Source organism: Pan troglodytes, chromosome X (assembly GCF_028858775.2).
Source record: "Pan troglodytes isolate AG18354 chromosome X, NHGRI_mPanTro3-v2.0_pri, whole genome shotgun sequence".
NCBI lineage: Eukaryota > Metazoa > Chordata > Mammalia > Primates > Hominidae > Pan > Pan troglodytes.
The window spans coordinates 54,012,409-54,034,275 of record NC_072421.2 but is presented as its reverse complement, the minus strand read 5'-3'; the positions used below and the strand labels follow the sequence as shown (position 1 = coordinate 54,034,275).

The window sequence follows — 21,867 nt, the reverse complement described above, 5'->3', positions numbered from 1 at the left end:
GGCTCAAGCAGTTCTCTTGCCTCAGCCTCTTGAGTTAGCTGATACTACAGACATGCACTACCACAACCCAGCTGAAATTTTTAATTATTAGAAGTTAATAAAAGATCAGGGCATACATAGCTGTCATTTATTGAGCATCTCCTCTGTGTCAAAGTCTATCTTAGCTGTTTATATACACTATTTTATTTAATCCTCACAACCCTAAAAGTAAGTAGTAGTATCCCCATTTTACTAAGGTGAAAACTGAGAGTCAGAGAACCTTATAATATTAGCTACATGGAGCAGTTGCCATGGATCAAGCTCTGTATGAGCTCATTTAATCCTCAACCCTCTGAGGTAGAAAATAGGTCAGTTAAATGACAGTCAATTCACTGAAAGTCAATTTAACCAAATTACTAGTTGCTAAATGTATCAATGTACTGATTTACCAAAAACATGTTTCTTTTTAACTGTTTATGAGGTTTTTTTCAGCAGTTTGTATTGGTTAATATCGTCTACTATGTGTAACAGGATTATCTAAGCCACTTTTTGAGTCCTGGACAAAGGCAGTGTTCATTTCAACCAGCAATCATGAGTGTCTTCACTTACTGGCCAACGTTTGTTATTTTTTTTTTTCTTTTTGACTGTAGCCATTGAGGTTTTTCCAGCAGTTTATATTGGTTAATATCATCTACTATGTGTAACAAGATTATCTAAGCCACTTTTGAGTTCTGGACAAAGGCAATGTTCATTTCAACCAGCAATCATGAGTTTCTTCACTTACTGGCCAACATTTGTTATTTTTTTTTCTTCTTGACTATAGCCATTCCGGTGGATGTAAAGTGGTAACTCATTGTATGTGTTTTTTAAAAAATAAAAATTGTGGCCCAGTGCAGTGGCTCACAGCTGTAATCCCAACACTTTGGGAGGCCAGGGTGGGCGGATCACTTGTTAGGAGTTTGAGACCAGCCTGGCCAACATGATGAAACCCTTGTCTCTACTAAAATCATAAAAATTAGCCAGACATGGTGGTGGGTGCCTGTAATCCCAGCTACTTGGGAGGCTGAGACAGGAGAATTGCTTGAACCTAGGAGGCGGGAGGTTTTAGTGAGCCAAGATCATGCCACTGTACTCCAGCCTGGGTGACAGAGCAAGACTCCATCTCAAAAAGAAAAAAAAAAAAAGCAAATATAAAAATTGTCTATATTTAAGGTATACAATGTGATATTTGATAAAATCTATACTGTGAAATGATTATGCCAGTAAAGCTGATTAACATATGCATCACTTCACATACTTACCATTTTTGTGTGTGTTTGTGGTGAGAACACATAGGTCTACTCTCTTATGAAATTTCAAGTATACAATACAGTATTTTTTTTTTTTTTTTGAGACGGAGTCTTGCTGAGGCAAGAGAATTACTTGAACCTGGGAGGTGGAGGTTGCCGTGAGCTGAGATCATGCCATTGAACTCCAGCCTGGGTGACAGAGCCGAGACTCTGTCTCAGAAAAAAAAAAAAAATTTTTTTTTGGATACAAATCCTTTGCCAGATAAACGATTTCCAAATATTTTCTCCCAGTCTGTGGCTTATATTTTATTTTCTTAATGGTTTCTTTTGAAATACAAAAATTTTTAATTTTACTTAATCCCAGGTCATAATGATATTTTTCTGTGTTTTACTCTAGTTTTATAGTTTTAGGTTTTACATTTAGATCTATGATGCATTTTAAGTTAATTTTTGTATATGATGTGAGATAAGGGTCCACATTTATTTCTTTGTATCCATTTTTCTCAGCAACTTCTACTGAAAAAAACCATCCTTTCCCTCACTGAGCTGCTTTAGCACCTTTTGTCAAAAATCATTTGATCATAACTGTAAGGGTTTATTCGGAACTCTTTTCCACTGCTGTATGTCTGTCTTTATGCTGGTATTGCATTGCCTTGATTACCATAGCTTTAGAGTAAATTTTGGAATTGAGCAGTATAAGTCATCCAATGTTCTTTTTCAAAATTATTTTGGCTGTGTTAGGTCCTTTCTATGTCCATGTACGTTTTACTATCAGCTTTTTATTTAAAAAGCTGGCTGGATTTTGATAGGGATTGTATTGAATCTGTAGGTCAATGTAGAGAGAATTGCAATCTTGCTAGCGACTAACAATACTGCTAGTGACTGTTTTTATGTTCTGCTTCCCTTCAGTACGAAAAGGGTGAAGAGTTTATCCAAATCTCGGCGAACCAAGATAGCAAAGAAGGTAGACAAGGCTAGGCTGATGGCAGAACAGGTGATGGAAGACGAATTTGACTTGGATTCAGATGATGAGCTGCAGATTGACGAGAGATTGGGAAAGGAGAAGGCGACCCTGATAATAAGACCAAGTGTGTGTCTGTTCTTTCTTTTTCCTCCCCTGCCCGTTTTTTTGTTTGTTTGTTTTGAGACGGAGTTTTGCTCTTGTTGCCCAGGCTGGAGTGCAATGGCACGATCTTGGCTCACTGCAACCTCCGCCTCCCGGGTTCAAGTGATTCTCCTGCCTCAGCCTCCTGAGTAGCTGGGATTACAGGCATGTGCCACCATGCCTGGCTAATTTTGTATTTTTAGTAGAGATGGGATTTCACTATGTTCATCAGGCTGGTCTCGAACTCCTGACCTCAGGTGATCCGCCCATCTCAGCCTCCCAAAGTGCTGGGATTACAGGTGCAAGCCACCACGCCCAGCCCTTGCCCGTTTTATATTTGTTTTTGGCCCTCTTGATAGACTTAAGACCTTAGGCCTGAGCTTGTTGACATTTTGCTATACTATGTTCTGTAGGCCTTCATTGTTTCCTTTGTTCTAAAGATTTATTTATCACCTGATCCCTAACCTCTAAATTAGTCATCTGTGGTCATTACTTCCAAGAAAATTAGTCTTATTTTTTTCTTCTGGGTATTTGGCTGAAATGCTAATCATAGCTTCATAATAAGTGCATTCCATTGTTTTCTAGAATTTCCCCGGAAATTGCCCCGTGCGAAGCCTTGCTCTGACCCCAACCGAGTTCGTGAACCAGGAGAAGTTGAGTTTGACATTGAGGTAGGATTCTGCCCTGGATCTAGTCTTCTGCTCATTCTGGTGATAGAGACAGAAGACAGATTGTCATTCTAGTTGGGGGATATGCAGGGAGGAAGACATCCTTTGCATTCATTTCCTGAATAATTTATTTATTATTATTATTATTTTTTGAGACAGAGTCTCCTCGCTCTGTTGCCCAGGCTGGGGTACAATGGCATGATCATGGTTCACAGCAGTCTTGACCTCCGGGGCCAGCTCAGCCTTCCTAGTAGCTGGGACCACAGGCTCACACCACCAATGTAGCTAATTCTTTAAAAAAATTTTTTTTTTGTAGAGATAGGGTCTCGCTGTGTTGCCCAGGCTGGTCTCAAACTCCTGGGCTCAAGCGATCTTTTGCCGTGGCCTCCCAAAGTGCTGGAATCACAGGGTGAGCCACTGCATACAGTGAAATATTTATTAAGTGAAAGATTGTGTGCCAAGTGCTGCTGAGCATATAAATGGAAGATTTCAATTTAGTTGAAATACCTTAAACATCCTTTAATACAGAATAGAATGAAAGTCAGTGTGGGCCGGGCGTGGTGGCTCACGCCTGTAATCCCAGCACTTTGGGAGGCTGAGGTGGGCGTATCATGAGGTCAAGAGATCAAGACCATCCTGGCCAATATGGTGAAACCCCGTCTCTGCTAAAAAATTAGCTGGGCGTGGTGGCACACCCCTGTAGTCCCAGCTACTTGGGAGGCTGAGGCCGAAGAATCGCTTGAACCCAGGAGGCAGAGGTTGCAGTGAGCCGAGATCGTGCCACTGCACTCCAGCCTGGCGACAGAACGAGGCTCTGTCTGAAAACAAAAAATAAAAAGTCAGTGCGATGTAGCAGAAAGAGTATGTGATATGGAGTATCTGATGTGACCTTACACAAATTATTTAACTTCCCTGAGCCTTAGTTTTCTTATCTGTTTAAAATGGGAGTATACTACCTAGCTCACAAAGATGCCTTGGAAATTAAGATAAAAGAATGAATATTCTGCTTAGTACTTGGTCTATACTTGGTGCTCAGAAGATATTAATATCAGGAGTCAGATCATCGCCCCTGTACTGGGGCCTTACCAGACCAATCCTGGGCAGCTGAGGTGATACACTCTCTCTCCAACAGGAGGACTATACAACAGATGAGGACATGGTGGAAGGGGTTGAAGGCAAGCTTGGGAATGGTAGTGGCGCTGGTGGCATTCTTGATCTGCTCAAGGCCAGCAGGCAGGTGGGGGGACCTGACTATGCTGCCCTCACGTGAGTACTGGCTTTTATCTCCCCTTTCCAGGCTATCAGACAGCAACCCCCGCTCCCGCCCAAGGTGCCAGGTCAGCCAATCAGTAGATATTTATAGAGCTATTTAAAGGGACAAAGAATTATCCAGGGCATTTGGGTGAAAGAATAAAGTAGGCATGAAACCAGTCCTAAGGAACTTAAGATCTGATGGCAATAAGATGTATAGACTTCAAGAGGAATCAATTTTGGGCACTTAGGAAGTTGGGAAGAGGGGCTGGAAGAGTCATGCAAGGAGAATTGTTACAAAAACAATGAAAGGAAAGAATGCAGCATGCCTAAACAGGGAGGGAAGTGTGCCCCTTTTTTGCCACCTTGCCTGCTGTCTGTGAAGAGACAACGCAAAAAGGACTGGCTTTTCGTGAAAACAATCTATGATACTGTCTTGATCCTTAAACTTAATTCCAAATTTTTCACTTTGGATGATTCTCCCCTTTTTCCTCCCACTTTGATCCTCATAGCTATCGTCCCTCCTCCCTGAGTATTCTGATGACCGATTTACTCTGACAGCTAAAAACAACTCTCTCAGTATTTCTCCTCTGTTCCTTGCAGCGAGGCCCCAGCTTCTCCCAGCACTCAGGAGGCCATCCAGGGCATGCTGTGCATGGCCAACCTGCAGTCCTCATCGTCCTCACCGGCTACCTCTAGCCTGCAGGCCTGGTGGACTGGGGGACAGGATCGAAGCAGTGGGAGCTCCAGCAGTGGGCTGGGCACAGTGTCTAACAGTCCTGCTTCCCAGCGCACCCCAGGGAAGCGGCCCATCAAGCGGCCAGCATACTGGAGAACCGAGAGCGAGGAGGAGGAGGAGAACGCCAGTCTGGATGAACAGGACAGCTTGGGAGCGTGCTTCAAGGATGCAGAGTATAGTAAGGGCAGCTAAGCACATGGGTTCAGGCCAGAAGGGGTCTCCTCAGTCCCAGTCTCCATCCTAGTCCCAATAGAGGACAGCTTGTAGTGAACAAAGTCCTGGTCTTAAGCCTGATACTTAGTTTCTCTAAGCCATATTTTCCTAATTTGTAAAATGGGAATATCTCACAGGTTAATGTTAAGAATTTGAGATTATGCTTACACAGATCATCTGGCACAGTTTCTTGCTCATGGGAAGCCTTCAAAAAATGGTAGTTATAATTTGCTATCATCTATTTTTACTAATGTCCAACCTTTACCGCTGGTGACTCTTTTTTTCTCTTGCCTGTTTGACTGCCATCATCTGTGTCATTTGTGTCCTGTGTTGGCCAGTTTGTCCCTTGCAGAGATACATAATGACCTTTCAGTGAGCTTTTTACATTTAAGAGATGACTCCTTTTTTTAATCCAAGATTTTATTGAGTACCACAGTGTATCAGGCACTCTTGTGTAATACAGGTGACTGTATAATGTAAGTGCTTTTTGTTTTGTTTTGTTTTGTTTTTTTTGAGACAGAATCTCCCTCATTAACCCAGGGTGGAGTGCAGTGGTGCCATCTCAGCTCACTGCCACCTCCGCCTCCTGGGTTCAAGCAATTCTTGTGCCTCAGCCTCCCGAGTAGTTGGGATTACAGGCGTGTACTATCACGCCTGGCTAATTTTTGTATTTTTACTAGAGACAAGGTTTTGTCATGTTGGCTAGGGTGATCTCGAATTCCTGGCCTCAAGTGATCTGCCCGCCTGCCTTGGCGTCCCAAAGTGCTGGGATTATAGGTGTGAGCCATTGCGCCCGGCCATTGTTTTAATATTTCAAAAGTTATACAAATATGGTTAATGCTTATTGACCAAAATTAGAAGAAGATGGAGAAAGCAAAAATTCTTTTTGACTAACACTGTTTCCTCTCTGAACCCAAAGATAACCTTTGTCATCATTTTCATGTATACCTTTTATTTTGTTGTGTTTACATTCATATGTAGACAGAAGTGTAGTTTTAGTGTGTGTGGTTCTGCAACTTGCTTAGTTTTCTTTCAATGTCAGTGCAGAGATATACCTTATCAATACAGAGATCTATCTGCTGCATAGTGTTCTGTAATATAGAAATATATCATATGTTTAATCATTCCCTACTGATTGACATTTAAGTTGTTCCTAAGTTTTTACTTTTACTAACAATGCTGCAATGAAAATTCTTACAGTAACCTTTTGTACCTGTGTGCCAGTTAATATTTTTCTAGGGGGGATAGACCTGTTGAGTTGAAGGGTATGTAGAAGACAAATGTTAATAAATAGTGCCAAATTTCCCTCCAAAAGGGCCAGTACATGATCAGTGTATGAAACATACCTGTTTACCCATAGTCTTACCAGCAATGGATACTATCAGCCTTTTTAATTTTTGCCAACCTTATGGCAAAAGATGGTGTCTTGTTTGTTTTACGTGTTTATTGACTCTTCTTTATTCCTTTTCTGTGAATTTTCCATTCAGTCTTTCACCCATTTTTCTATTGGGATGTTTTGTTTTTCTTATTGATTTGTAAGAGTTCCTTATATATTCTAGATGTGTTGGAGTATTTTTTGTATATTCTGGATTTATTGAAAAATATTTCCTTTTAGGTTTGTGTTTAATTTTGTCTTTCTAGCATGTAGATGATTTTGATTTTTACATTGTCATCTTTATCAATTTTTTTTTTTTTTGAGACACAGTCTCACTCTGTCTCCCAGGCTGGAGTGCAGTGGCGCAATCATGGCTCACTGCAGCCTCGGACCTCTGCAGTCCCACCTCAACCTCCCTGGTAGCTGGGACCATAGGTGCATACCACCACACCCAGCTTATTTTTTGTACAGATGGGGTTTCGCCATGTTGCCCAGGCTGGTCTCAAACTCCTGGGCTCAAGTGGTCCTCCTGCCTTGGTCTCCCAAAGTGCTGGGATTATAGGCGTGAGCCACTGCATCCAGCCATCTTTATCAGTTTTTAATAGTTTTTTGTATTTTATGTTTTGATTAAGAAGGCCTTCTTATATTTTCCCCTAAAACTTGTATAGGAGTTAAAATTTTAGCTCTTTATCTGGAATTAAGTTTTTGTGAATTGTGGGAGGTTAGAATCTAACTTTATTTTTTTCCACATCAGTAGTCATTTCCCCCAGCACCATTTATTGACTAATTCATCATTATCCCCCTGACTTGAAGTTCTACCGTTGTCATAAACGAAATTCCCATATATATGGGAATTTGTTTTCCACTTTAGTCCGAGTTCTGTACCTTAATAGCTATATGACCTTGGTCGGGCTAGTTAACCTCTCTATGCCTCTCTGTGATAGTCATACCTACCTCATAGGTTGTTATGAGAGTTAAATAAATATACAGAAAGCACTTAAAACATTGCCCAGCACATGATAAGTAAGTACTGTGTATTAGATATTATTAATATTATTCTGTTCCATAAAATCAACTTGTCAAAACAAATTTTTATTTTACCAAACAGATGCTAAAAAAGAAAATGAAAATCAACTTGTCTATTCCTGTGACAATACCATGTAGGTTAGTTACCACAGACTTTGTTTCTGGTAGAGCAAATCCCCTCTGCAGACCTTGCTGTGAACCTGAGGAGACCACAGATGCTCACCAAGGCTCTCATCTTTGAGCTAAGCTTTGATTTGTTTTAGGGACATGCCAGGTTCCCCTGGCCACCCACTCTACTGTGAGCAGTCAAATCACATTGACCTGCAGCTAAGATGTCTGGACTTGATTTAACCGCTCCTCTTAGAACAGGTCACTCAGCCTCTCCTCCCTCCTTCACCTCCCTACTTTGCCCAGCAACCATGGAAAGGCAGCTTACCAAGGAGAGACCTCCCTACTTTTTCTTATTTTTCCAGAATTTTGAGGCTGCTGTTGAGCTTTTTCTATTCCAGATGGATTTTAGAATCAGCTTTTCAAAGGATTGCATGGTGTTTGTGGATTAATTTATGGAGACCTATCTTTCATCAGAGACATTTCGGCTATACTGGGATTTGCGCATTCCTGAATATAACCTCATGTCCTGAAAATTTGTGCACTAAAAACAATAAGGCAGGCAAAAAGAGATTAGGGCCACAGCCCTCAAAATCTATGTGACTTTGAAGCCAAAATACAGACTCAAATAATAGCAGTTCTAAGTTAGAGCCCAATGGCATTTGTACCCGGCATTATAGTCAGTCGCTTCTCTATGGCCTTAAGCTCTGGACTCAGACTTCCTCTTTCCAAATCTGGATTCTTTTGAGGGCATTTGGTTAAATAGATACCAGCTTCATCAAATTAAAATCTGATCCAGGGCCTAGTCCCTATCAATCTTTTTTGGCAAAACAAACAAACAAAAAAAAAACAGAGGGAAATGTCTTTGCAACTTCTTTATCTGCTCTGTCAGGTAGCCTATCCCATCAGAACTAAATTTTGTAGAAAATAGTCACCATTTATTTTTTCTCTGGTAGGCAAACTTGTGTGATTTTTAGTTTTTGTCTGTATGTCTTCTTATGTTGCTAAGGCTTTCTCTGTAGTTGTGAAAAAGTCTACCACTGATTGGTTGTAAACAACTATGGAAAATTGTTTTTGAACTGGTACAACTTCTGAACAGCATTGAAATCATTGTTTTGTCTTTTTGTTGTTGTTTGTTTGTTTGTTTTGAGACCGAGTCTCACTTTGTCGCCCAGGGTGGAATGAAGTGGCGTGATCTGGGCTCACTGCAATCCCTGCCTTCCTGGTTCAAACAGTTCTCCTGCCTTGGCCTCCCAAGTAGCTGGGATTACAGGCACACGCCACCACGCCTGGCTAATTTTTTGTGTTTTTAGTAGAGACAGGGTTTCACCACGTTGGCCAGGCCGGTCTTGAACTCCTGACCTCAAGTGATCCACCCGCCTCAGCCTCCCAGAGTGCTGGGATTACAGGCGCGAGCCACCAGGCCCAGCCAGACATCTTCCTCTTATTTACCTTTTGGGTATGAGCAGCAGCCATCTTTTGTTTCTGTCTTCAAACATAGTCTGTCTCTATTTATTCAGGTCTTCTTGTACGTATCTCTTCTTTGGTTTATTTCTTCTTCAGTTTATTTCTAGAAATTTTATTTTGGTTCGTAAAATTGGCATCTTTTTATGTATTACGTTTTCTAATTGGCTATTGCTAATATGGAGGACAGTAGTTAATTCTTTCCCATATCAATCCTGTATTGGACTACCTTATTATACTGTTATTAGTTCTATTTGTTTTCAGTTTATTGTCTTGAGTTCTTGAGGTAGATGATCTGTGTGTCCTGTATTAGTTTGATAGGGCTACCATAACAAAATATCACAGACTGGGTGGCTTAAACAACAGAAAGTTATTTCCTTACACTTTTGGCAGCTGAAAGTTGAAGATCAAGGTGCTGGCAGAGTTGGTTTTTCCTGAGGTCTCTCTGCTTGGCTTGCAGATGGCCTTCGTCTTGCTGCCTCTTCATGTGGTCGTACTTCTGTGCATACACGCCCATGACGTCTCTCTGTATGTCCTAATCACCACCTCGTATAAGACCACCAGTCAGATTGGTTTAGGGCCTACTCTAATGGTCTCATTTTAACTTAATTATTTCTTAAAAGGCTCTATCTCTAAATATAGTTACATTCTGAATACTAGGGGTTAGGTCTTCACCATATGAATTTTAGGGGACACCATTCAACCCATAATATCCTCCTCCTCTCCAGTATTCATACCTCTAGCTTCCAGTTTTATTACAGTGTTGAGTCATAGTGGTGATGGGGGCATCCTTGTGCTGTTTTCAGACTTTAAAGGGAATACTGCCAGTCTTTCTCCACTCAATATATAGGTCTCTGTTAGACTACTCTCATAGAGTTCAGGGGAGTCTCTAGCTATTTATTTATTTATTTAGACACAGTCTCGCTCTATCACCCAGGCTGGAGTGCAGTGGTGCAATTTTGGCTCACCGTAGCCTCCACCTCCTGGGCTCAAGTGATCCTCCTACCTCAGCCTCCCGAGTAGCTGGGACTGCAGGTGCACACCACCACTCCTGGTTAATTTTTGTGTTTTTAGTGGAAACAGGGTTTTGCCATGTTGTCCAGGCTAGCTTTACTTTAAAAGGTTTTTTTTTTTGTTTTAAAATCAAGAATCAAATTAGGTTTTATCAAATAATTTTGGCATATTTGGACATAAATACATAGTTTTTCTATGTTAATTTGTTAATACAGTGAATGACATTAATAAAATTACTAATTTTGAATCGATATTTTCTTGAGATTAGCTGTACTTGTACTTGGTTGTGGTGTTTAACAATAGTTCATCTAGTTTATTTGATTGCTAGTCTTTTCAAAAACTAGTTTTTTGGCTTTATTGATCATCTCTAGTGTTTGATATTTTATTCTCTTTTTAATTTTTCTGTATTCAACATCTTGAGTTGAAAGCTCTGTTGATGTATTTTCAATCTGCTTTTTGGTAAAGCGTTTTTTAAATTTTATTTTTATTTTATTTATTTATTTTTGAGACAGAGTCTCGCTCTGTCACCCAGGCTGGGGTGCAGTGGTGCAATCTCGGCTCACTGCAACCTCCGCCTCCCCGGTTCAAGCGATTCTTCTGCCTCAGCCTCCTAAGTAGCTGGGATTACAGGTGTACGCCACCACGCCTGGCTAATTTTGTGTATTTTTAGTTGAGACAGGACTTCAACATATTGGCCAGGCTGGTCTCAAACTCCTGACCTCAGGTGATCCACCCGCCTCAGCCTCCCAAAGTGCTGGGATTATAGGCGTGACCCACCGTGCCTGGCCTGAAATTTTATTTTTTAAATTAACATGAAGTAAAATTGACTCTCTTGGTATACACATGTTTATATTCTTCCAGCCACCCTAATCAGGATACAGAGCCCTTTGATCACTCCCTAACCTCCTTTGTGTTACTACCCCCTTTGTAGTCATGCCTTCCCTCTACTCCCGAGCAACCACTGATCTGCTCTCTGTCACTGTGGTTTTTGCCTTTGCCAGAATGTCATATAAATGGAATTATGCAGTATGTAATATTTTGAGACTGGTATCTTTTGCTTACCATAATGCCTTTTTTTTTTTTTTTTTTTTTTGAGATGGGGCCTCGCACTGTCGCCTGGGCTGGAGGGCAATGGCGTGATCTTGGCTCACTGCAACCTCTGCCTTCCGGATTCACGTGAATCTCCTGCCTCAGCCTCCTGAGTAGCTGGGATTAAAGGTGCACACCACCACACCTAGCTAATTTTTTGTATTTTTAGTAGAGACGGGGTTTCACTATGTTGGCCAGACTGGTCTCGATCTCCTGACCTCGTGATCCGCCCGCCTCAGCCTCCCAAAGTGCTGGGATTACAGGCATAAGCCACTGCACCCGGCCCACCATAATGGCTTTAATATTCATTCATGTTGTTGCATATCAAAAGCTTGTTCTTTTTTATTGCTGAGTAATATTCCATTGTATGGATTATACCCATTGAAGGTCATTTCAGTTGTTTCCACTTTGGGGTGATTACAAATAGAGCTGCTGTGAACATTCAGGTATAGGTTCTTGTGTGAATATGAGTTTTCATTTTTCTAGGGTAAATACCTAGGAATGGGATTCCTGGGCGGTATGGGCAGTGGGTGTTTTAACTTTACAGGAAACCACTGGCTGGGTGTGGTGGCTCGCGCCTGTAATCCCAGCACTTTGGGAGGCCAAGGCGGGCACATCACGAGGTCAGGAGTTCGAGACCAGCCTGGCCAATATGGTCAAACCCTGTCTCTACTAAAAATACAAAAAATTTAGCCAGGTGTGGTGGCATGTGCCTGTAGTCCCAGCTACTCAGGAGGCTGAGGCAGAAGAATTGCTTCAACCTGGGAGGTGGAGGTTGCAGTGAACCGAGATTGCACCACTGCACTCCAGCCTGGGGGGACAGAGTGAGACTCCATCTCAAAAAAAAAAAAAAAAGGCCGGGCGCAGTGGCTCACGCCTGTAATCCCAGCACTTTGGGAGGCCGAGGTGGGCGGATCACGAGGTCAGGAGATTGAGACCATCCTGGCTAACACGGTGAAACCCCGTCTCTACTAAAAATACAAAAAATTAGCCAGGCGTGGTGTCGGGCGCCTGTAGTCCCAGCTACTCGGGAGGCTGAGGCAGGAGAATGGCGTGAACCCAGGAGTCGGAGCTTGCAGTGAGCCGAGATCGCACCACTGCACTCCAGCCCAGGCAACAGAGCGAGACTCTGTCTCAGAAAAAAAAAAAAAAGCTACTGAACTGTTTCCCAGAATGGTTGTTTTACATTTCCACTAGCAATATGTGGAATTCCAGTTGCTCTACATACTCATCAGCACTTGGTTTTGTCAATATAGTTATTTTAATCATCCTAATAAGTATGTAGTGATATCTCATTTAGTGATTCATCTAATGGCTAATGATAATAAACAACTTTCTGTGTGTTCGCCATTCATATATCCTCTTTTTTGAAGTGTCATTAAACAGACATTTTGAATGCGTTATTAAGATTTCTTGTTAAGGATTTAACTATGAATTTTTCTTTTTGTTTTCTTTTCTTTGTTTTTTTGAGCCAGTCTTGCTCTGTCACCCAGGCTGGAGTGCAGTGGCACGATCTCGGCTCACTGCAACCTCTGCCTCCTGGGTTCAAGTGATTCTCATGCCTCAGCCTCCTGAGTAGCTGAGACTATAGGTGCGTGCCACCATTCCCCAGCTAATTTTTTTTTTTCTAGTAGAGATGAGGTTTCACCATGTTGGCCAGGCTGGTCTTGAACTCCTGACCTTAAGTAATCCACCCACCTTGGCCTCCCAAAGTGCTGGGATTATTGGCATGAGCCACCACACCCAGCCTGGATTTATTTTCTTTAGTAGATATAGAATTTTCAGGTTATCTGTTTGATTTTAGGTGAGTTATTTATTTATTTTTTATTTATTTATTTTTTAAGACTAGCCAAGTGCAGTAGTGAAAAGAGGGGAAAGAGTTTGGGTGAGTTTTTATAGTTTGTATCTTTCAAGGAATTGGTCCATTTCATATAACTTACAGAATTTATGGGCATAGAGTTGTTTGTAGAATTCCCCTATTATTCTTTAAATGTCTATGGGGTCTTTAGTGATATCCCCCTTTTCCCTTCTCATTCTTGATATTGGTAAATTGTTTCTTCTCTTTTTTTTTCCTTTGCCATTCTTGCTGGCACTTTGTCTTTTTTTTTTTTTTTTTAACTTAAAAAGTGTTTTTAGGGCTACAGGTGCATGCCACTGACTGATTTTTTATTTTTATGGAGATGGGGGTCTCACTGTGTTGCATAGCCTTGTGTCAAACTCCTGACCTCAAGTGATCATCTCTTCTGGACCTCCCAAAGTGCTGAGATTACAAGTGTGAGCCAGGCCTTATTGTGTCAATTTAATGGATCTTTTCAATATTTTTGGTTTCATTTTCTATGTTTTGTCAGTTACATTCCGCTCTTAATGTAGTTAAGATTGCTGTAGTTTTATTTTATTCTTTTTCTAATTTCAGAGATGATCATTTAGATTATTTATTTGAGACCTTTTTCGTTTCTTTTTTTGCTATTTTTATTCTTTTTTTTTTTTGAGACAGAGTCTTGGTCTGTCACCCAGGCTGGAGTGCTGTGGCGCAGTCTCCGCTCGCTCCAACCTCCACCTCCCAGGTTCAAGTGGTTCTCCTGCCTCAGCCTCCCGAGTAGCTGGGATTACAGTCAGGCGCCACCACGCCCAGCTAATTTTTGCATTTTTAATAGAGGTGGGATTTCACCAGGCTGGTCTCGAGCTCCTGACCTCAAGTGATCGCCCTCCTTGGCCTCCCGAAGTACTGGGACTAAAGGTGTGAGCCACCATGCCCAGCCTTTTTTTTTTATTTTGGTATTTTATAAAGTTGATATATTAACAGCATATTGTGTATATTTTGTGGTTACATGTGATATTTTGATACATATATGCAATGTGTAATGATGAAGTTAGGCTTAGTGATATATCTATCATCAAACCTTTATTTTTGTGTCAGAAACATAATTCTCTTCTAGCTGTTTTGAAATATGCAGTAAATTACTAACTGTAATTTTCTGACTGTACTATTGAATGCTAGAATTTATTCCTTCTATCTAACTGTATTTTTGTACCCATTAACCAACTATTTTTCATCCCCCGCTTCCTTTCCCAGCCTCTGGTAACCACCATTTTACTCTCCACCTCTGTGAGATCCACTTTTTTAGCTCTCACATATGAGTGAGAACATGCGATATTTGTCTGCCTATTCCTGGCTTATTTCACTTAATATAATGACCTCCATTTTCATTCATTTTACTGCAAGTGACAGGATTTCATTTGTTTTAATGGCTAAATAATATTCCATTGTTTATATATACCACATTTCTTAATTTTACTCATTTGTCCATTGATGGACACTTAGGTTGATTCCATATCTTGGCTATTGTGAATAGTATTGCAGTGAACATGGGAATGCAGATATCTCTTTGATATACTGATGTCTTTCCTTTTGGATATGCCCAGCAGTCAAATTGCTGGATCATATGGTAGTTCTATTTTTACTTTTTCGAGACACCTCCATACTGTTTTCTATGATAGTTGTACTACCTTATATTCCCACCAACAGTGTATGAATGTTCCTCTTTCTCCAAATGCTGAAGAGTAACAAATCCTCTCCAGCTTTTGTTACTTTTTGTCTTTTGGATAATAGCCATTCTAACTGAGGTGAGATGATTTCTCATTGCAGTTTTGATTTCTATTTCCCTGATGATGAGTGATATTGGACATTTTCCCCATATACCTGTTGGACATTTTTTTTCCAACTTTTATTTTAAGTTCTGGGGTACATGTGCAGGATGTGCAGGTTTGTTACATAGGTAAACGTGTGCCATGGTGGTTTACTGCACAGACCAACCTATCACCTAGGTATTAAGCCCAGCATCCATTAGCTGTTCTTCCTTGTACTCTCCTTCCCCACCACTGACAGGCCCTAGTATATGTTGTTCCCCGCCTCCCATGTGTCCATGTGTTCTCGTCGTTCAGCTCCCACTTACAAGTGAGAACATGGGGTATTTAGTTTTCTGTTCTTGTGTTAGTTTGCTGAGAATAACAGCTTCCAGCTCCATCCATGTCCCTGCAGTGGACTTGATGTCGTTCCTTTTTATGACTGCATAGTATGCCATGCTGTATATGTACCAGCTTTTCTTTATCCAGTCTATCATTGATGGGCATTTTGGTTGATTCCATGTCCTTGCTATTGTGAATACTGCTGCAGTGAACATACATGTGCACGTATCTTTATAATAGAATTATTTATATTCCTTTGGGTATATATCCAGTAATAGGATTACTGGGTCAAATGGTAGTTCTGCCTCTAGATCTTTGAGGAATCACCATGCTGTCTTCCACAATGCTTGAACTAATTTACACTCTCACCAACAGTGTAAAAGCGTTCCTTTTTCTCTGCAACCTCACCAGCATCTGTTGTTTTTTGAGTTTTTAATTGCCATTCTGCTGGTGTGAGATAGTGTCTCATTGTGGTTTTGATTTGCATTTCTCTAATGAACAGTGATGTTGAGCTTTTTTTCATATGATGGCCGCATGAATGTCTTCTTCTTCTTCTTTTTTTTTTTGAGATGGTGTCTCACTCTGTCGCCCAGGCTGGAGTGCAGTGGCACAATCTCGACTCACTGCAAGCTCCGCCTCCCAGGTTCATGCCATTCTTCTGCCTCAGCCTCCCGAGTAGCTGGGACTGGGACTACAGGCGCCTGCCACCACGCCCGGCTAATTTTTTTGTATTTTTAGTAGAGACTGGGTTTCACCATGTTAGCCAGGATGGTCTCGATCTCCTGACCTCGTGATCCGCCCGCCTCAGCCTCCCAAAGTGCTGAGATTACAGGTGTGAGCCACCGCGCCCGGCCGAATGTCTTCTTTTTAGTGGGGTTGTTTTCTTATAAATTTGTTTAAGTTCCTCTTAGACTCTGGATATTATACCTTTGCCAGATGGATATATTGCAAAAATTTTCTCCCATTCTGTAGGTTGTCTGTTCCCTCTGATGAAGTTTCTTTTGATGTGCAGAAGCTCTTTAATTTAATTAGATCCCATTTGTCAATTTTTACTTTTGTTGCAATTGCTTTTGGCATTTTTGTCATAAAATCTTTGCCTGTGCCTATGTCCTGAATGGTATTGCCTAGATTTTCTTCTAGGGTTTTTATAGTTTGGGGTTTTACATTTAGGTCCTTCATTCATCTTGCGTTAATTCTTGTATATGGTATAAGGAAGGGATCCAGTTTTAATTTTCTGCATATGGCTACCTGGTTCTCCCCAGCACCACTTATTAAATAGAGAATCCTTTCTCTATTGCTTGTTTTTGTCAGGTTTGTCGAAGATTAGATGTTTGTAGGTGTGTGGTCTAACTTCTGGGTTCTCTATTCTGTTCATTGGTCTATGTGTCTGTACCAGTTGCATGCTGTTTTGGTTACTGTAGCCTTGTGGTATGAAGTCGGGTAGCGTGATGCCTCCAGCTTTAATTCTTTTTGCTTCGGATTGTCCTGGCTATTTGGGCTCTTTTTTCATTCAATATGAATTTTCAAGTAGTTTCTTCTAATTCTGTGAAGAATGTCAATAGTGGTTTAATGGGAATAGCATTGAATCTGTAAATTACTTTGGGCAGCATGGCCATTTTCACGATATTGATTCTTTCTGTCCAGGAGCATGGGAATTTTTCCATTTGTTGGTGTCCTCTCTCATTTCCTTGAGCAGTGGTTTGTAGTTCTCCTCGAAGAGGTCCTTCGTTCCCTTGTTATGTGTATTCATAGGTATTACATTCTTTCTGTAGCAATTGTGAATGGGAGTTCATTCATGATATGGCTGTCTGCTTGTCTGTTGTTGGTGTAAAGAAATGCTTGTGATTTTTGCACATTGATTTTGTATCCTGAGACTTTGCTGAAGTTGCTTATCAGCTGAAGAAGCTTTTGGGCTGAGATGATGGGGTTTTCTATATATAGGATCATGTCATCTGAAAACAAAGATAATGTTACTTCCTCTCTCCCTGTTTGAATACCCTTTATTTCTTTCTCTTGCCTGGTTGCCATGGCCAGAACTTCCAATGCTATGTTGAATAGGAGTGGCGAGAGGGGGCATTCTTGTCTTGTGCCAGTTTTCAAGGGGAATGCTTCCATCTTTTGCCCATTTAGTATGATACTGGCTGTGGGTTTTTCATATATGGCTCTTATTATTTTGAGGTATGTTCCTTCAGTACCTAGATAATTGAGAGTTTTTAACATGAAGGGATGTTGAATTTTATCAAAGATATTTTCTGCATCTATTGAGATAATCATGTTTTTGACTTTAGTTCTGTTTATGTGATGAATTACATTTATTGATTTGCATATGTTGAACCAACTTTGCATCCCAGGGATGAAGCCAACCTGATGGTGGTGGATAAGCTTTTAGATGTGCTGCTGGATTCAGTTTGCTCATATTTTATTGAGGATTTTTGCATCAGTGTTCATCAGGGATGTTGGCTTGAAGTTTTCTTTTTCTTTTTCTTTTTTTTTTTTTTTTTTGAGACAGCGTCTTGCCCTGTCACCAGGCTGAAGTGCAGTGACGTGATCTCTGCTCACTGCAACCTCCGCCTCCTGGGTTCAAGTGATTCTCTTGCCTCAGCCTCTCGAGTAGCTGGAACTACAGGTGCGTACCACTATGCCCAGCTAATTTTTGTATTTTTAGTAGAGACGGGGTTTCACCATGTTGGCCAGGATGGTCTTGATCTCTTGACTTCGTGGTCTGCCCGCCTCGGCCTCCCAAAGTGCTGGGATTACAGGCGTGAGCCACCGCAGCCGGCCGAAGTTTTCTTTTTTTGTTGTATCTCTGCCAGGTTTTGGTATCAGGATGATGCTGGCCTCATAAAATGAGTTAGGGAGGAGTCCCTTCTTTTCAATTTTTTGGAATAGTTTCAGTAGAAATGGTACCAGCTCTTCTTTGTACCTGTAGTGGAATTCGGCTATAAATCTCTCTGGTCCTGGGCTTTTTTTGGTTGGTAGGCTATTTATTACTGCCTCAATTTCTGAACTCATTATTGGTCTATTCAGGGATTCAGTTCCTTCCTAGTTCATTCTTTGGAGGGTGTATGTGTCCAAGAATTCATCCATTTCTTCTAGATTTTCTAGTTTATGTGCATAGAGGTATTTATAGTATTCTCTGATGGTTGTTTGTATTTCTGTGGAGTCAGTGGTGATATCTCCCTTATCATTTCTGATTGTGTCTGTTTGATTTTCTCTCTTTTATTCTTCATTGGTCTAGCTAGTGGTCTATCTATTTTATTAATTTTTTCAAAAAAGGAGCTCCTGAATTTGTTGATTTTTTGTTTTTTTGAAGGGTTTTTCGTGTCTCTGTCTCCTTCAGTTCAGCTCTGATCTTGGTTATTTCTTGTCTTCTGCTAGCTTTGGGATTTGTTTGCTCTTGGTTCTCTAGTTCTTTTAGTTGTGAATTTTGAGATCTTTCTAGCTTCTTGATGTGGGCATTTAGTGCAATAAATTTCCTTCTTAACACTGGTTTAGCTGCATCCCAGAGATTCTCATACATTGTCTCTTTGTTCTCATTAGTTTCAAAGAACTTCTTGATTTCTGCCTTAATTTCATTATTTACCCAGGAGTCATTCAGGAGCAGGTTGTTCAGTTTCCATGTAGTTGTGTGGTTTTGAGTGAATTTCTTAGTTTTGAGTTCTAATTTTATTGTGCTGTGGTCTGAGAGACTGTTATGATTTCAGTTCTTTTGCATTTGCTGAGGAGTGTTTTACCTCCGATTATGTGATCAATTTTAAAGTGCCATGTGGTGATGAGAAGAATGTATATTTTGTTTTTTGGGTGGAGGGTTCTGTAGATATCTATCAGGTCCACTTGATCCAGAGCTGAGTTCAGGTTCTGAATATCTTTGTTAATTTTCTGTCTAGATGGTCTGTCTAATATCGTCAGTGGGGTATTAAAGTCTCCCACTATTTTTGTGTGGGAGTCTACGTTTCTTTGTAGGTCTCTACGAACTTGCTTTACGAATCTGGGTGCTCCCATATTGGGTACATATATATTTAGGATAGTTAGGTCTTCTTGTGGAATTGAACCCTTTATCATTATGTAATGCCCTTCTTTGTCATTTTTGATCTTTGTTGGTTTAAAGTCTGTTTTGTCAGAAACTAGGATTGTGACCCCTGCTGTTTTCTGTTTTTCATTTGCTTGGTAAATTTCCCTCCATCCCTTCGTTTTGAGCTTATGTGTGTCTGCACTTAAGATGGGTCTCCTGAAGACAGCATACTGATGGGTCTTGACTCTATCCAGCTTGCCATTCTGTGTCTTTTAATTGGGGCATATTTAGCCCATTTACATTTAAGGTTAATATTGTTACGTGTGAATTTAATCCTATCATCATGATGGTAGCTGGTTATTTTGTAGACTTGTTTATATGGTTGCTTCATAGTGTCACTGGTCTGTATACTTCAGTGTGTTTTTACTAAAGTACTTCCTTTAGGAGCTCCTGTTGGCCATTTCTATGTCTTTTTTTGAGAAATGTCTGTTCTGGTATTTTGCCCATTTTTAAATTGGATTATTTGTTTTTTGCTTTTGAGTTCCTTATATATTTTAGTTATTAATCCCTTGTCAGATGGATAGTTTGCAGATATTTTCTCCCATTCTGTGGGTTGTCTCTGCACTTTGTTGATTGTTTCCTTTGCTGTACAGAAGCTTTTTGGCTTAATGTAATTATATTTGTGTATTTTTGCATTTGTTGCCTGTGCTTTTGAGTTCTTACTCCAAAACAATCTTTGCCCAGACCAATGTCCTATAGCATTTCCCCAGTATTTTCTTGTAGTAGTTTCACAGTTTCAGGTCTTACATTTAAGTCTTTTAATCCATTTTCAATTGATTTTTTTGTATATGGCGAGAGATAAAAGTCTAGTTTCATTCTTTTGCGTATGGGTATTCGGTTTTCCTGACACCATTTATTAAAGAGACTGTTCTTTCCCCAGTGAATGTTCTTGGTGCCTTCGTGGAAAGTGAGTGGGCTATAAGTGGGTGGATTTATTTCTGGATTCTCTATGCTGTTCTCTTGGCCCATGTATCTGTTTTAATGCCAGTACCATGCTGTTTTGGTTACTGTAGCTTTGTAATATAATTTGAAATCAGGTAGTATGAGGCTTCCAGCTTTGTTCTTACTGCTCAGTATTGCTTTAGTTATTTGGCATCTTTTGCAGTTTTATGTGAATTTTAGGATTGCTTTTTCTATTTCTGTGAAGAATGTCATTGGTATTTTGTTAGGGATTGCATGGAATCTATAGATCGTTTTTGGGTAGTATAGACATTTTAGCAATATTAGTTCTTCCAATACATGTGCATATGATATCTTTCCATTTTTTGTGTGTCCCCTTCAATTTTTTTCATCAGTGTTTTGTAGTTTTCCTTGTAGAGATCTTGCAATTATTTGGTTAAATTTATTCCCGGGTATTTTAAGTTTTTTGTAGCTATTGTAAAGGGGATTGCTTTTTTTAGTTTTTTTTTTTAGATCATTCACTGTTAGCACATGTAAATGCTACTGATTTTTGTATGTTGATTTTGTATCCTGCAACTTTACTGAGGTGTTTTTTTTGTTGTTGTTGTTTTTGAGACAGAGTCTCGTTCTGTCACCCAGGCTGGAGTTCAGTGGCATGATCTCAGCTCACTGCAACCTTTGTCCCCCGGATTCAAGTGGTCCTTTCACCTCAGCCACCCAAGTAGCTGGGACTACAGGTGCCCGCCACCACACCCAGCTAATTTTTGCATTTTTAGTAGAGATGAGGGTTTACCATGTTGCCCAGGTTGGTCTCAAACTCCTGAGCTCAAGCTATCTGCCCGTCTCAGCCTCCCAAAGTGCTGGGATTATAGGCATGAGCCACTGCACCCAGCCATCTTTACTAAATTTGTTTATCAGTTCTTTTATTTTTATTTTTTGAGATGGAGTCTTGCTCTCTCACCTAGGCTGGAGTGCAGTGGCGCAATCTTGGCTCACTGCAACCTCCGCCTCCTGGGTTCAAGTGATCCTCCTGCCTCAGCCTCCAAGTAACCGGGATTACAGATGCCCGCCATCACGCCCAGCTAATTTTTTGTATTTTTAGTAGAGATGGGGTTTCACCATATTGGCCAGACTGATCTCGAACTCCTGACCTCAGGTGATCTGCCCACCTTGGCCTTCCAAAGTGCTGGGATTACAGGCGTGAGCCACCGTGCCCGGCCAGGCCTGTAGTTTTAATTGTTGTATTTTTTTCTGGTTTTGGTATCAGGATAATGCTGGCCTCATAGAATGAGTTTTGTGGAAGTATTCCCTCCTCTTCAGTTTTTTGAGTTAAGGTAGAATTGTTGTTTTAATGTTTGGTAGAATTCAGCAGTGAATCCATCAGGTTCTGCGCATTTATTTGATGGGAGACTTCTTATTACTGCTTCAGTCTCATTACTTCTTGTCTGTTCAGGTTTTCTGTTTCTTCATGGTTCAAGCATGGTAGGTTATATGTGTCCAAGAATTCATCCATTTCTTCCCAGTTTCCAATTTGTTGGTGTATAGTTGTTCATAGTAGTCTCTACCTTTGTATTTCTGTGATATCAGTTGTAATGATTCCTTTCTCATG

At 40.6% G+C, this 21,867-nt stretch overlaps 1 protein-coding gene across 12 annotated transcripts in view; it reads left to right on the top strand.

The window, feature by feature from the left end:
* Nucleotides 1-21,867, top strand: part of PHF8 (PHD finger protein 8) — a 107,181-nt gene that overhangs the window by 55,652 nt on the left and 29,662 nt on the right. For 8 of the 12 annotated variants that reach the window (XM_063804425.1, XM_016943254.4, XM_016943260.4 and 5 more), the window contains 4 exons: nucleotides 2,178-2,356; nucleotides 2,959-3,044; nucleotides 4,174-4,307; nucleotides 4,896-5,209. In XM_063804425.1, the coding sequence (XP_063660495.1) occupies nucleotides 2,178-2,356; nucleotides 2,959-3,044; nucleotides 4,174-4,307; nucleotides 4,896-5,209 (713 nt within the window). Of the gene's footprint in view, nucleotides 1-2,177; nucleotides 2,357-2,958; nucleotides 3,045-4,173; nucleotides 4,308-4,338; nucleotides 4,379-4,895; nucleotides 5,210-21,867 lie in introns of all 12 variants that reach the window. The other 4 variants (XM_063804426.1, XM_016943263.4, XM_063804428.1 and 1 more) reach the window with 1 other exon arrangement.